Source organism: Buteo buteo, chromosome 11 (assembly GCF_964188355.1).
Source record: "Buteo buteo chromosome 11, bButBut1.hap1.1, whole genome shotgun sequence".
NCBI classification, from domain to species: Eukaryota; Metazoa; Chordata; class Aves; order Accipitriformes; family Accipitridae; genus Buteo; species Buteo buteo.
In genome coordinates, this window is record NC_134181.1 from 36,241,184 (window position 1) to 36,256,187 (window position 15,004).

At 45.8% G+C, this 15,004-nt stretch overlaps 1 protein-coding gene across 12 annotated transcripts in view; it reads left to right on the top strand.

Moving 5' to 3' along the window:
- The window catches only part of FBRSL1 (fibrosin like 1), a 558,388-nt gene that overhangs the window by 492,676 nt on the left and 50,708 nt on the right, over nucleotides 1-15,004 (top strand). For all 12 annotated transcript variants that reach the window (XM_075041518.1, XM_075041524.1, XM_075041519.1 and 9 more), the window contains one exon: nucleotides 6,327-6,372. In XM_075041518.1, coding sequence (XP_074897619.1) covers nucleotides 6,327-6,372 — 46 coding nt within the window. The remainder of the gene's footprint in view (nucleotides 1-6,326; nucleotides 6,373-15,004) is intronic.

Below are 15,004 nucleotides of genomic sequence, written 5' to 3' on the forward strand. Positions count from 1 at the left end.
AGGAGTTAGCAAGCCTGTGCCCCAGGGCTCTGATAGCAGACATGCTGTAGGTCAGGCATCCCGCTGCTTTCGGAGCATTAGGTCACCCTTCGTCACGGGTAAGAGGCGCATCTGTGCCATAAGCCAACAGACCGCAGCAGCATATGTTCAAGAATTACAGTTGCTGTTTAATCTAAACTAGTTTGATCTATCCCAAAATGGTTGTAAAACTATGAGGAACATGCTCTGGATTCAAAATGGTGTTATTTTAAGCTTATCACTGTGTTGCCAAAAGAGAAGGTCCAAAACAAAACTCTAACATCGAACTTGCAGAGAAGCAATGGGCTTGGCTCTTCGTTGCCCTGTGCTAACTGAATCAAACTGTCTGCACAGCATTTCTTTCAGTGCCTTCCAGTCATCATCCACTCTGCCTTGCTTTCCCTTTGCCATCATGTAAATTCAGTGTAATTCAATGGTGAATTGGGACCAGTGATCTCTGCTTCTAGGCTCTCTATGGCCTAATTTAATTTTCTGTTCCCAGACTTGTGCTAGCTTCTCAAAGGGGCCGTTGCAGAAAATCGTCATGGTTATATAAACTGCTGAGAGAAATAAGCGTTCTTGGAAGAAAAAGTGACAGAGAGGAGTGCACTGTCAAAGGCCCTTTCCAGGACAGTAGCAGTACTGAATATGCATGTGCTAAATGAATGCAAGGTGGGAACATAAGCAAGTATGTTGCTGGATGAACGTACGGTTCAAGAAGGTTTTTGTTTCTAGTGGACCTTCTGTAGAGTGAACTTCCATGCAAGATACGGAAGACTCATCAGTACTTCCCAGAGATGGCCTTCAATCAGGATTGAACTAAGAGTATCTGGGGCATTTAAGGCATTGCTCTGTCAATAAGTAGTTGCCTGTTAGGGTGTTTGTGCTGCATGTGTCACTGTGATGTGTTATGGTGTAGCTAAAGGCACAATTGAAGTTTTAGGATTGTTCCTAGAAAGCTGGAGATCTGTCTGGCATTCGTTCTTGCTCAGGGAATATTATCTATTATTAGTCCTTATTTGCATTGGACATTAACAGCCAGAATTTCATAAGTGATCCTGACCATCAGCTGGAACCGGATTTTTCAGAACAACCAGGTCACCATTCAAGTATCTAAATGGATTTTCGGAAATGCTCCATACCCAGTAGCTCCAGTCAGGTTGGTGCCCCAAGGTCAGCTGCTGATTGCTGAGCCCCCTTGAAAGCCCAGTCTATAAATTCTGTGTGAAGGTCTTAGGAGGGAAGAGGACAGGTGAATGTCTTTGCTGTCAGGAGATAATCGCAAAATGCAGTGTGAATTTGTAGAAGTCCATTGTGTATCCTGTTCCGTCTTGCTTAATCCCTTACACAGCTTGATTGTGCTCTGTCCCAGCCAGCCATGTACCACAATGCTGCATTTTCCTAGAAGGTGTCACAAAAAGCTAGTTCATGTACTTCTTACTCCAGGTTTTTTTCCTGTGATGGTGCATGAAATGACTGACTTGCAGGTCTAACTTTTCTTTCATCTTCTTAATTGAGCTGTGATTTCCCTCCAAAAATAACCCTGGTTTTGCAAAGACCATAGGTCCCCTTGAAGCATCCGCTCACAATGCAGGCAGTGTTACCCGTGGGTTGCTTCTGTATCCTGGAAGGTGTTGAATGCTTTCTTGGTCTTAAGGGTGAATTTTAGTTTGGTTTTGTGTGTGTGTGTGTGATTTCTAGGCTCCTCTTGCACCTTTCCATATGTATCAATTTCCATTTCCTATAGAAGAATCACAACCCAAACAATACCTTCCTGTTTTAGTTATTGTTCTCATATTACTGAATGACGGGGTCTGGTATGAATGACTTACAGAATCAACTGGAAACTAGTAAAGCAGTATTGACACGTGCTGAAATTCTCCGCTAGACAAGCGATCAAGTGGCATCAGAGTGGTGGGTAAAAGCAGGGAAACAGATCAAAGGGATGAAAATTGATCCAAAATTTTCAGGTAGTGTCCATGCTTTATACTGAAAGTTTCTCTAAGCGTATCCAACACTTCTAGTCTGAAAATCTGGAGAAGGGTTTTCTTGAGAGCATTTTAGTGCTAAGTTCAGTAACAGTGTGAAAACAGTCTCTCTTGAGACTGGCTCTTGGCTGTCTAGAAGATAGGCAGCCATCCAGAAATAAAATTTAAACTGTGTTTTACTGCCTCCTTTTCCTTCTACCTACCATACTGGACTCAAATTTGGAGGGAATGCTTGGCTTTTGCCCGCTACAAAATGTACATACCAGGTCCCTAACACCACGTGCTCTTGCTCCTTGGGAACCAGAACTGCAGCCTTATTAGCAATTTCCCAACATCTTGTGATCAGGCGCCTGAAGTATCAGGCTTGGATCTGGCATTTGGTGTTCCAGGAGACTGTGTGAAGATCCACAGAGCCTCTGTTGTTGGTGATAAGGAACGGTTTTATTCCCTGTTAGCCATTTTATAGGCTACAAAGAAAGGAAAAAAAAAGTAATTACTGTGAGCCCTGACATAGTTTATAATGCTGTCTCTGTCAGATGATGTTGTTCTGTTATATATAATCATTAAATTATTAATCTGTAAGAGCTCTTACACCTTTCAGCTGCCTTGGGTTAGTGGGAACCAGGATGAATGAGGCATGGACTTCATTATGCCTCACTGTTCACCTTCAGAGGAGAGGGTGTGCTACATCCTTTGTGGTTACCACCTTACATTTTGAGGAAAAAGCTGCCTTTGCTAAGCTTTTAGTGCTGAAAATTGAGTCAGTGTTTATATGTGCTGGGTTCAAGGGGAGGAAGGACGAGGGACTGGAGCACCGCTCCTCTGCTTGCTCTTTGCAAAGCAGAAAAGGGTAGAAATGTTGTTTTTCTCTGCAGTGTATTCAAGTTTCAAGCTGTCACAGAACTGGGTGGAGCTATTTTCCCCTTTAGATCTGGTGTAGAAAAGAAGAAAATCAAAATGGGACAGAGAACTGCTAACTTTGTTGAATAAACCGCAAAGGGGGACCTGCAAGTCTTGGTGCAGATCTTAGCCTGTCATGAAAAGGGTGCTGGGTCTTAAAAGTTTCAGCAATTTCAGAAACTGTGCTGCTCTCTGAAATCATTTGTGTGTGTTTCACTTTTGGGACACAGATGTTAGATATGCTTAAAATGCAAAGGTCATTATTGGAAGCGAGGGTGGGACTTTGCAAGCAGCAGCTTTTATGAAAATATGCCCGTCTTGGGCTCTGCCATGGTGCTCCATGGGGGAGGGAGAGGAGCAGCCAATGTACAAGGAAGGCTAGAGGTGTCTTTTGTTTGTGAGCTTAGGCTGGGGATGTCTCTCTGCCTTATGCAGCAACAAAAAGGAATTTGGGGGGCAGTGAAAGACTTGAGGGGTGCATGGAGCTGCCTCAGTTGCCCCTGTACCCAAGGTGGTCCTTCAGTTGGAGACAGGCAGGAGGCAATGAGGGGGAAAAAAAGGAAATTTTTAGTTTCATTTTGTAATCAAAAAGTGTGATTTCCTGGGATGGCTTGAACCCTTCCACATAAAGAACTCCAAACGCCTGGTTTTGCTCACAAGGGAAGAATTCCACTTTTTTTTTTTTTAATCCCTTCTTAAACATATGCAAATTATTTGCTTGAAACAGCAGAAAATTTGGGAGGGGACTTGTTTTAGCAGATGCGTTGGTTTGCTGGATTTTTTCACTCATTAGTGGGCTCCCTCAGACACATAGGTTTTATTGTATGCTTCCTTTAAAGGGTGACTGATGGAATTGAATGATGTATTCAGGCTCTTCCTCCCCCAGCTTCCCTCCTGCCTTTACAGCAGCTCGCAGAATATCCTATAGCACAGGCATTCACTGTTTCAGAATGGTGCTCATGCCAAAAACTGCTCAGATCTGGAGCTTGAAATCACCAGAAGTGAGAGCAAAAGTTACTGTAAACTCTAGGTGTGAAGGTTTGTGTCTGTAAACTGTGGTTGTGATGTTGAAAACACTGCTCTGTAAATGTTGACTCTATTGTTGAAGGCGGTGCCACATATTGATAGCAGAAGACCGAGCAATAATCCGTGTGTGTTACTTTGTCTTAAAAGTGAATTTTCTTGCTTGACTTCCTTAAACGTTGTTTTTATATAGTCTGGACCTGTACCGCTGAGATCTTTAGCTCACGATTAAACAGTGCCAGTCTATATTAAATCCTCAGTACTGAATTATGCAGAGGGGAGTGAGCTGGTCATTGCCATAAAGCGGTGTCGGCGGGACCCAACTTTCCAGACCAGGCGAAGCATAAAGCTTCTCCCAGCTGGGTTGGCCGCTGCTGCCGGAGCGGCTCTTGCAGCCGGTGGCTTGTCCTGTACGGCACCCCAGGGAAGGGCAGCTCTCCCGAGCAGGCTGCCGGAGAGTGGGGTCCTCTTACGGGCTGCACACCCCGCACCCCAGCATCAGAAACCGGCACTTAGGATCTGTGGCTCAGCTGCCGATTTACTGCTTGGGCTTTAGTGCAAGCCATGCCGAAGTTTCATTGCCTATAAAATGGGGGAATCTTATTTATCCACCTGCCACGTGTCCTAGCGCTTCTGCTCTGAGGCTAGGTCCTGGCTTTGTGTAAGCTGTTAGCATGGGTGAATTCCCAGAGCCTGCAGATGTGTTCTGCATGCATGGTGACTTTGTGTTGATTATAAGTGAAAAACCTCTTAACAATGGGTTGTAAATTCAGAGTTGGCTGTCAAACGTTTTATGCACCACTGTTGTTGCTGCTGTGTGACGCTGTTACACTTTCTTTGCAAACCAGCCTAGGCAAAACCTTGTTTAATCCTGGTTCTTCCTCTCTTTAATCCATGCAGTGAAGGGATCGTGCAGGTAACTGATTTTCCCTAAGATTTTAGGATCCTTTTGCTGAGCTGTGTAACAATCATACATGCCACAGCTACACGTGCAGCTTTGTCGTGGACATGATTCAGAATTTCTTTCTTATGTGTCTCAGCCTCAACCTATTTTTCATGTCGTTTTCCCTCTCTTTTTTATGCATTTGCATTAAGTAAGACATTCAGTGCTTGCAGTGCCACTTTCCTCAGAAATAACATTAATAGATCACTCTTTCTTGCTTCTTACTATATTTCATGCAGATCCTGCATTTTACTATTTGTTTTTTTTCCTTCTGAGTCGTCATTTAAAATATATAACAGTGTAATACAATTCATAGTGCTCTTTTATCATGCAAATCTCCCAAGGCACCTTAGAATAAAATCAATAAAATAAAAAAGAAAATCAACTTAGTTCAGCCATGTGTTGAATTAATTCATTGTTTTTAAAGCAGAGCCAGGGGAGAAGGGCTTTTTTCACTTTCAATATCTTTTGCTCTTCAGCTTTGTACCTCACCCCATTTTATTCGTGCAGCAGTCAGTGCCAAAACGTTGATATTTTCAGCTATCTTCTAGATGGTAGTAATGTTGATCGTGCTCCCTGCTCCTAGACCAGCTTTGATTCTGTAGAGGCTACTTGCTATTTTATCAGATAGCGAGGAGGAAAAGCTTACGCTGAAATAGGTTGACTGTTTGATATCAGTGGGGGGAGGGAAGGAAGCCATCAAATTAACTCATAAAAGCTTTATTTACGATGAATGGACTTTTTTTCCCCGTCTGTCATTATCATCTTGTCTGTAACCCAGTGACCCTGATTATCATGAAGCTGTTTACAAGGTTTAGGTTAATTGGATTTCTTTAACTATTTCCCAGAGCTGTGAGGAGCACAAATACATTGCCGTGGAGTTCAAACAGCATAATGCAACCCAGTTTGCAAGGAGACGGGCTTCTTCCAAGAGGAAGTCGTTTTATTTCATACTCAACTAAGTGCATAGCAGCATGTATCTATCATTTGGCATAATATTAAATAACACCCTCTTTCATACAGATGTGTTCAGTTGCAACTTGTGTTTCCAATACACAAATTACATTTTGCATGTTCAGCAAGAAACGAGCTTATTTTCAATGAGAGGGGCTTTGAAATGTTTTTTTTTTCCTTCAGCTTGATAGCAGTTTCACTGGTTTTGTTTTTATATGAGGAATCATGGATAAAATAGCTGTGCATTGCATGGCTGCCTAAATAAACGAGACAGGAGGATGTAGTTGGGTGAGATCAGGACAGTACTTGTATACGCTTTGCTTTCATCTTCTTAGGATGCATGCTTATCCTTTAATGGCACAACATTGCACCCTCCAGGTGCAATGTGTAATTGCAGGTCTACAGATAACCGACTTGTTTTATGAGCTGTGTTTTTGTGAGCAAGCTTTCCTAAATTCTCCTTTAGTATTACTCACCCTCTTTTTCTCTTTCTTTTTCAGGCTTCTGTAGGCTCTGAGAAGCTGTTCTCCCCTGCAGGAAATAAAGGTAAGTGATCTGGAGAAATGCTTTCTTTACCTTAGAGCAAGAGATTTGAGTTGCGAATCCGAATCGTGTGAATAGCGGGACATCAGTTTTGCGAGCGCCTTTAATTTTGCCACACACATTGTCATAAGATCAGCTTTACAGGCTTGTGATGATTAAGTTAAAATTTAGAGCTGCATTGTCTCAGTGTGGGGTGTGACTTCTTCCCTACCAGTCAGCTTTGTAACAAATGTCTTAGAGAGAGGGATTACCGACAAAGGAGAAGTCAGACTTTACTCCAGGGAATATGCTTTTCCCTCTAATACAATCAAATCCTCATTTATTTTAAACAAATCAATGTTTCACTGTTACCTGTATTATCCTTACAAAGGCTTGCACACCCCTCTCCTGCCACTACACACAGAGCAGTTGTGTCTGTACGTCTCGGTTCTCCAAAACAAGGTGGAAGGTGCTCAGCACGTTGCAGGGTTGTGGCTCGCAGCTCCCACTATTACTATTAATTGAGAGTTACCTGTGATACATGCTGGGTGTTGCTAAGAGACTGCGCCGTTTCAGATTCCCCCTGGGAGGTACAGTGACATATCTCTAAATACACCAAGCCCTCTTTTGAGGGCTCGGTACAGCCGTGAAACAGGGCTGCTCTAGTTTCATGTGTTCCCAGGGATAATCTCACTGAGATGGATCCTGGGCAAAAATACTGAAGAAACAGCCTTGGAGAGGGCAAAGTGTGGTACAGGATGGAAAGCATGGCACTGGGAATGGTTCCGCTTTGTCTTGTGAGGAGGCTGGTGGTGTGGCTCTGAATGAATGTTCAGGTTGTGTGGCTGTTGTGCAGCATTCCCAGCATGGAGCTGCAGAATAAAATCAGTTCAGAGCAATAATGAATACTGGGGACATGCAAATACCCCAAAGAGGGGAGATGAGGCCCATTAATAAGAAGTGATGAAGTAACCTTCTCACATTATTTCAAGAGGGCCAAGAAAGGAATAATTTGCAGTTGTGTAGGAGTAGGTGCTGGCCATGGAAAGGCGTTTCGGTGCTTGTGTGCTCCATCACCTGGATCCAGGCCCGGTTTATAGCTGGGCTCTTTAACAGCGGTATTAGGAATTCTCTTTCTTTCCAAGCTTTGCAGATCTTCAATGCCAAATGTGGAAACGGATGACAAGCCCATTATGTTATTACATTTGCAGATATTTTTATGAAAGTATGCAGCTTTATCTAGGGGAAGGAGGGAAGTTTAAACAAATGGTGGGGAAGAGCATTTCTCTTCTCTCAGCCTTGGCTCGCTGATAAGGCAAACCAGATTGCCCAGACGGCACTGCCTCAGCAAAACAAAAATCTTGCCATCCTGCATAAATGCATGGCACAGAGATCTGCTGGAGAGGCTTATGTTGAAGTGTTAGCAGCTTTGTTGGCTCCTCCTCATGCTGAAGCCTGAGATCCCCCACCCCTTCATATCACAGAGCAGCTCAGCAACATGAGTTTTCAAAATACCTCCTTATCAGGAAGTTGAATGTGTGAATGCCTGTGAATTTGCTGTCTTGAAATTTGTGTTCACTGCTGTTTATATCCCTGTAACTTAAGCCTGTTCCTGTTTGGTTCGCTGTGTGTGTAGGCATTGCCAGCTTTGGGAAGCTTTGGGTTCGGATCATGATTTTCGTCTCGGACTTCTCTTTTACCCTGGCCCTGACCGGTGAAGCCTTGCTGACCGGCATGGGCTGCGATCGCGGGCAGGCTCTGCTGGGGGCTACCTCAGCGTTTGGCACTTGCGTTGAGAGGTGAGAGAAAATTGCCTCAGTGAGATTTTGTGCAGAAACCCAAACAGCGCTAAATTCTACCCCTCGCCCTGTTATCACTCCCGCAACGCAAGAGCCAGATTTGTCTTTGGCACATGCAAATAAATGCCACTCCGGCATGACCAGGCTCGGTGATGCCATATGGCCGGGAGAAAGTGACTTTCAAAGCGTTGCGCTTAAATTCCTTTTGTGAGATAAGAGCGTTGATTTAAGGGCCATGTTCTCCAGGGCTGGAGCCGTGGTGGCTGTGCGGGGAGGGGATTAGCTCAACACGGTTTCCTGATGGGCACACGCGTGGCGCACCATGTGCTTGTCCTGTCCCGTGGGCATTTGCACTATGCCCTTCTTTTGTAAACACTTGTGGCCTTTCTGGAGAAATATTAACTAGCAAATCTGCAGCATCCATGCTGCAACTTTTATTGAAGGTAACCAGGCTTTTAAAACACAATAAAGTGGATTCATTGTCTGGTGCAACTCCCCCTGTTCCCACAAACTTTCCCTGGGGATGTGTTTCGCCCTGTGTATTTGTTTTATGCCGTCCTAGTTTATCAGCAGCTTAGCAATGCAATTAAGAATTAAGATAGACAGGTTTCGCTTATTTGAAGCTGGAACAGCTGTAAAACGTAACCTTTGACCATATTTCACAGCTCCACAAAAGGCCTGAGGAGCAGCGTCTTTTGTCTGGGGCTCTCTGGGTAACGTTTGTCTTTGCCCCCTCCCTGCCGGGGCCGGGGCGGCAGCGGTGCTCCTCCTTTTGACACCAGTTCATCTGCAACAACAGATGCACGGCGTAGATGTCCACTTCGGGGACCAGTCGCTATTATGCGACAGAGAGAGTTGTCCTGACCCGGGGTGACCTCGGTAGTCACAGCTGTGAAATAGGCTGAATGGGGCACTTTGAGCTTCCAGGAAAAGAGATTAAATCCTGCGTGTAAGGAAATAATAATTAAAAGTAAAAGCAGAGAATCCCCGATCTGCTCTGCTGACAGGTCTTTGTTTTCTGACGCAGAAAAGCGTTTGTTTAGCCAACTTGTCGCTGCGGCACGGTTACAAGGGCATTTGCTGCTGAGGGCTGGGTGTTACATCCTCCTGGTGAATAAATCAATAAACAAATAATAAAGGTCTGTTTGCTCTCTTATGCAGCTCATTTCTCACAGGAATCTCCCAGCCAGTCCTTTGCTTTTTCTGAAGAGCAAGTGCCATGCAGGGCAGGGGAGGCATAGGAGAAAGCCAAATCCATCCCTCTGTCTCCAAGTGGGTGGATGAGGCAGAGCGAGTGACGGTGATTGATAGGAGGGCAGATGTGTTGTGGGTCTGAGGAGGTGAGAGGGACATTCACCTCTGAGTCACTGGAAGGACCTCCGCCTGCCTGCTGCGATGATATTTTTAAGGGGGGGCGGGGGTAGGATAGTTTGTATTTTAAGGACTCGAGTGTTGCGTTCTCGCTGCTGGCTCCCTCCTGCAGTGGGCTTCCCCGATGGGTCTGGCTGGAGGTAGTTGAGCTTTCTCCCACCGCTCTTTGCTGTAGACCTGCTGTATGCCAGGGAAAGCAGGCGAGGTGGTGCCTTTTCTACCACAATAACCTTGGAGCTGTAGCTCAGGAGACCTGCTGAGTCCTCAGCGTTTGAACCCAGGGCCACTGGTGGGGTTAGGGTGAGATGGGCATCTTAAAGTAGATGTTTCCCAAATGGCTTTAGCATTGGTCAAGGGCCCTGACGAGGAAAATCTCAATCGCAGAGTAAGCAGAGGCTGGGCAGCGGCTAAGGTGTCTGTGTTCGTAACCCCAGGCAGGCTGTGGGTGTGGAGGTGCTGCCTGTGAGATGAAAGGGGTGTCCAGGAGTCCCCAGGGCATCAGCGGAGACACCCATGGAGGAGCCAAACCTGCACAGCCACGTCTGCCCTGCAGCCCCGGGGGACATTGGGCAGCAGCAGGGGTACAAAGGCTTTGAAGTTTGTTGAAGCTGAGTGCGTTGCCCCTATCTTTGGATCAAAATCTGGACACGGAGGGAGCAGTGTAATCCATCTGTCTGGTGGCACGGAGTGACTGGTGGGGATGCAGCTCTGCGCTGGGCTGGTTGGGGGCTCACTGAACTCCATGCCTCGATTTCCCCCTCCTGCAAAATGAAGACTAATGCTTGTCAGCCAAGTGCGCTGAGAGACTTAATTAATGAATGTTTATCAAGCGATTTATCAAGAGATCCTTTTAATGAGAGATTCCATAAACAGTGCAAGGCTTCATTTTCATGGCAATAATAAATGACAGTGAAAATAAGTCTTATCCTTCCCCCGCATGTGCACCCCCCAGGAAAAAAAGATTGCTTACCCTCCGCTCTCACTTCTCCCTGGGTTTCTAGGCAGAGGGCTTTGAAGTGCTATCTTTCATCATGAACTGTACACATTCTCAAAGCTCTAAAGCTCACAGGCTGTGTCTTATCCCTCTGACGAGAGGGAGGCAAGCTTTCTCGGCGTGCAGGTCGTAATTGTCAGCCATGGGATGTGCCGCAGCCACCCGCCCCAGCGGGCTAATGCAGCTTATGGTTCTTTGAAGTTCCCTCCCTTTATTTGCTGTCCTCTTGACCACAAAACTGTGCCTTGGGCCAGCAAGAGAGATTTCTTGTTCAGAGACAACACTGAGCTCTGACAAGCACATCTGAACCAGAGAAGAACCCATGTTCCTCTGAGATCACTGCTCCATAATGTTGTTGCCTTAAGGGGACTGTCTCTCCTTTTTCTCTCTGCTGCTTCTCTTCTTTTTTTTTTTTCTTTTTTTTTTTTTTTTTAATTCAACACTAAACTGTCACACTAAATCATTTTAAATGCTGGAACTACAAAACCTCCAGTGTAGGACATGCTGTTAAAAACTGATGGTTATTACTGTGAGATGGGGTGAGAGGGGAAAGGAGGGGCAGCAGGGCAGGGGCAGGACGGGAGGGCAGCAAGTCAGCTCTCCAGGAGGAACCTGTGAGTGCGCGGTGAAGCAGAAAACAATCTGAACACAGCTGAGCTCAAAATAACGTGCTTGGCACAGGTTTGCAGCAGCACAGCTTAACAGTCGCTCAGCGCTGACAGGGGAATCGAGGCCGGTGTCTCCTGTGCTCGCCGTGCCGCTTGCGTGCTTTGCTCTGCCTCTGGTCCTGTCCCCTTGGCCCTCTCTCTCCAGTTGTCAGGGTCAGAGACTCCCTGTCTGGACTGGGACAGCATCTCCTGCAATCAAGTCCACCTCTCCTTCAGGGCCTATACCTTACTGTGCCGGGATGTAGAGCTTTCCATCACAAGAAGATCTGCATAGACACAGAGCAAACGTCTCACAGCACCCAGTCAGGCAATTAGCTGTGTTTTACATGAATGGAGGTCAGGAGATATACCATAAATTTTCCCAGTTTTTCTTGTGTGGGGTCCACAGAGGGGTCTGAGATGCAGGAAAAGTGGAGATGCATCCCGGCTCTTGTTCTCAGTTTTATCCCCAGGTTCTGGTTACATTTTGATGAGGTCACCATCTTGTGTGTGATTACCTGCACAGTCAGTGAACTTGAGGGGGATGATAATTTACAGCTGAATCTTTGGACAAGAGTCCGCCATAATTACAGGCATGCAAAAACTTCCACAGCAGCATCTGTAATAATAAATAAAAGAAGTAATGCATTTACTTAGATAACAACCACATTGCTATGATTTATACAGTGCTCAGGATGCTCTGCAGCTGCTCTACTCCCCATGTTGCAGCTCTTGTGATTTTATCACAACCTTACAATATTCTGTGTTTTTCATGAAACTCAAGCCCTCAGAGGGTTGTATAGAAATCTAAGCTTTAATTTCATTTTTTAAGCAAGACTTTAGTCTTCCTGGCTACAGAGAAGAGCCTGGAACCCCGATTCTTCTGTGCCTCAAAGCCAGCAGGCAGTCAAAAAGAAGCCCAAATACTGGTTTTAACCTTGTTTAAAGATGGTTTGTGATTTGTAAATGCTTGGGGTTGATGATGCTGGATACCCTACTGCTAAATCCAGCATGCGACCCCATCCCAGCATCCTCTTTTTGAAAAGTTCTATCTGCTTTGTCACTGCCTGGATGAGTACATTAGCCTTCTTACATATTCATATTTATAATTATACAGTGGCCTGAGAAGGAGGAGGACTTTGATTTTCAAACAGTGTGGGCAACCGAGATAATCACCTAAGCCAGTTAGCCACATTTCAAAACAAAACCAAACACAGAAAATAGAGTAGTAAGTGCAGTCTTTCAGTCTTCTTGCAGTTTTCTGATTTTGCAGGCTCTGGAAAGCTCTCAGCCTTCTCTTTGGGAATCGGAATGTCCCCTCTGCCTCCCCTGTTAGCTATGTTGTATGTATTTATTAGTAGTTCAGGGTATAACCAACCCTATCCATAGCAGCTGTCTGTGAAAATATGATGGACAAGTAGGAGAGACCATTAGCCTTAACCACACTGTCTGGTTAAGTTCGTAAAACTCAGTTAGACTGCAAAAGTGGATAATTTATTAACTTCAACACAAATTGAGTGTTGTATGCCTCCCAAAGTTAGAGCTGCCTTGTGCAAGTGGGCAGGTTTTGCTTGCACCATTTGCCGTGCGGTTTGCACAGCTATCTCCGGGTTTGTCTCCTTCAAGTGAGCCAGCATAGAGCTTTCTTTGTAGCTTCAGGCTGCAGCCAAGAGAGTTGAAAAGTTGAATTATAAACATTTCCAGGCCTTCTGGTTGGTATCTTGTGCTTTGTTTTGTTATTTTAAGGATGTGGGGTATGTTGCTGCATTCCTGTCAGTGGGATTAGAATGAATAGAAGCAATACTGTAGGAGATAAAATGTGTTTAATTATTTATTTGAGAATTACAGACTGAAATTGCTTTTTGATTTAAAGCATCCAAGTCATGGATATGTTTTTGGAGTAGAGAGAGGCACGCAGAAACATATATATGCACAATTACCTAGGGTAATGTAAGAAGTCTCTTTGCTCAACTGCCCTTCCTCTGCAGAATTTGTTCATTTCCTTAAAGATTTTAAATTTCAAATGCGGCTTTGTTAAGTATCACAGAAAGCTAACTGCATGCTGTGCCTTGCCCACCAAAACGTAAATAAAATAAATAAAGTCTTCGTTGTATAAATGTTATGAAGTGGGTGGTTTATTTTCTTTAATTATACTTTTTATTTAAAATAAACTATAAAAGCAAAATAATATATATCCTGAATGGGCCAGCACAAACTCGTATTGATTGAGTAGGCATATTCTAGCTTTTCTTGGTTCGTGTGAAAGTAGATAAAAGGACCATCAAGCTGTAAATCAGAAAAAAAAAAGAAAGGAAAAAAAAAAAATTCCTTCCAAATGCGTGTAGTAGTTTACATTGCCTAGACTTCTAAGGGTTGTTTGAAAGATACCATCTTTTTACTCCTTGTTTATAGTTTGCTTATCTGTTTTCGTGAGTAGCAAAAGCCAAGCCAGTGAGTCTTAGCGCTGCTTCCAGCTGCTGTCCCCGATTCCAGGATGCTGGTGCAGGTTGTATCTCAGCCCCAGAAGGATGCTGTAGGGCGGTGATGTTAAGAGCAGCGGTTGCAACCCCCACAAAGCTATCGGGTCTTCTCGCTTCTGCTTTTAAAATACCTCAGAGACATGTTTTATTCATGTAAGATTTTGTAAAGCTTCAGTTCCTGAGAAAACTAAACACCGGGTGTAAACCTGATTCCCTCTCCGTATGGACTAGCACTGCGGTGTGGGGCGAGAGGGGGTGTCCGGACCTCTGGTACAGGTCGGAGCACACTGCGGCCACCACGTCCCCACGCAGATCAGGCTCGCTCCTCACGAAGGAGAGTCCTCCTCCTCTGCAGCCCCCCTTGGCCCGGGCTGGAGGTGTGTGCCGGCCTAGGCTCGTGCTACTTTTTTAAGTTCTCCGATGCTCCTTTCCGTGCCGCTCTCCACCCCGTGCTCTGTGTTTGTGTTTCGGTGAAGCGGTTTGACAGGTTACCGATGGGCAGCTATCCTCTGCTGTATAATAGCCCATTAGGGACTCCCGCGGACACGGTAACCCTGCGCTTGGTGCAGGTCAGCGGCATAAAACAGGGCAGCCTGAGGATCGACAAGTAATTTGACAAGGCGGTGGGGGGTAAGGAGGCTGGGGCAGGGGGGGAGCTGGATCTGACCCCAGGTCGTCTTGTGTTTCCTTCTGGGCAATCAATGGGAGTGATCAATGAGACCAGGGTGTGCCGTTTAATTGCAAATGGATCTGGTTACTCTTTTGTGTGCGACGCTGGCAGGGTCTCTAAGTCCCAGCGAGGCCCCAGCATCCAGCAGCCGAGACTTTGGGAAAAGAGGATGCTCTCAGCATCCCCCTGCTTCTCCCTCTCCTCCCACCGCCGCCCCCAGAGACCAAGACCTTCTGCCCGGGACAGGGACGTGGCTGATGAGTCCCAATCACCCTGTGTGGCGAGCAGTGGGAGTCCATGCTATGTTTCAGGGCTGGGGGGGGCGTTGTTTGGGGGTTTTGTTTGGGGTTTTTTTCCTATTAGCTTCATTTGAAACCACTGCTGTAAGCTCTCCGGTCCTGTCCCGTGGGAGGGGAGGAGGGAGGCCAGGTTCGGGGCTCGCTTTCAGCCCACGGGGCTCCTGCCATTTTCTCCTTTAATAACTGCGCGAGCCCTGCACGCATGTGCTCGCCACTTCTCTCACCTCCTTGCTTCACTGACCATCCTTCCTGCTAACAAGGGCTGAACACAGTTCCCCGTGGAGCCTGTTAATGTTGCTGCCGAGCTGCCCGGGGACTCGCAGCGTGAGGCTTTCCTTCCATCTCTGCTGCTCTCTGTGCTCGGCCCCAGCTCCTGGGCTCGGTTCAGCCAGGTAA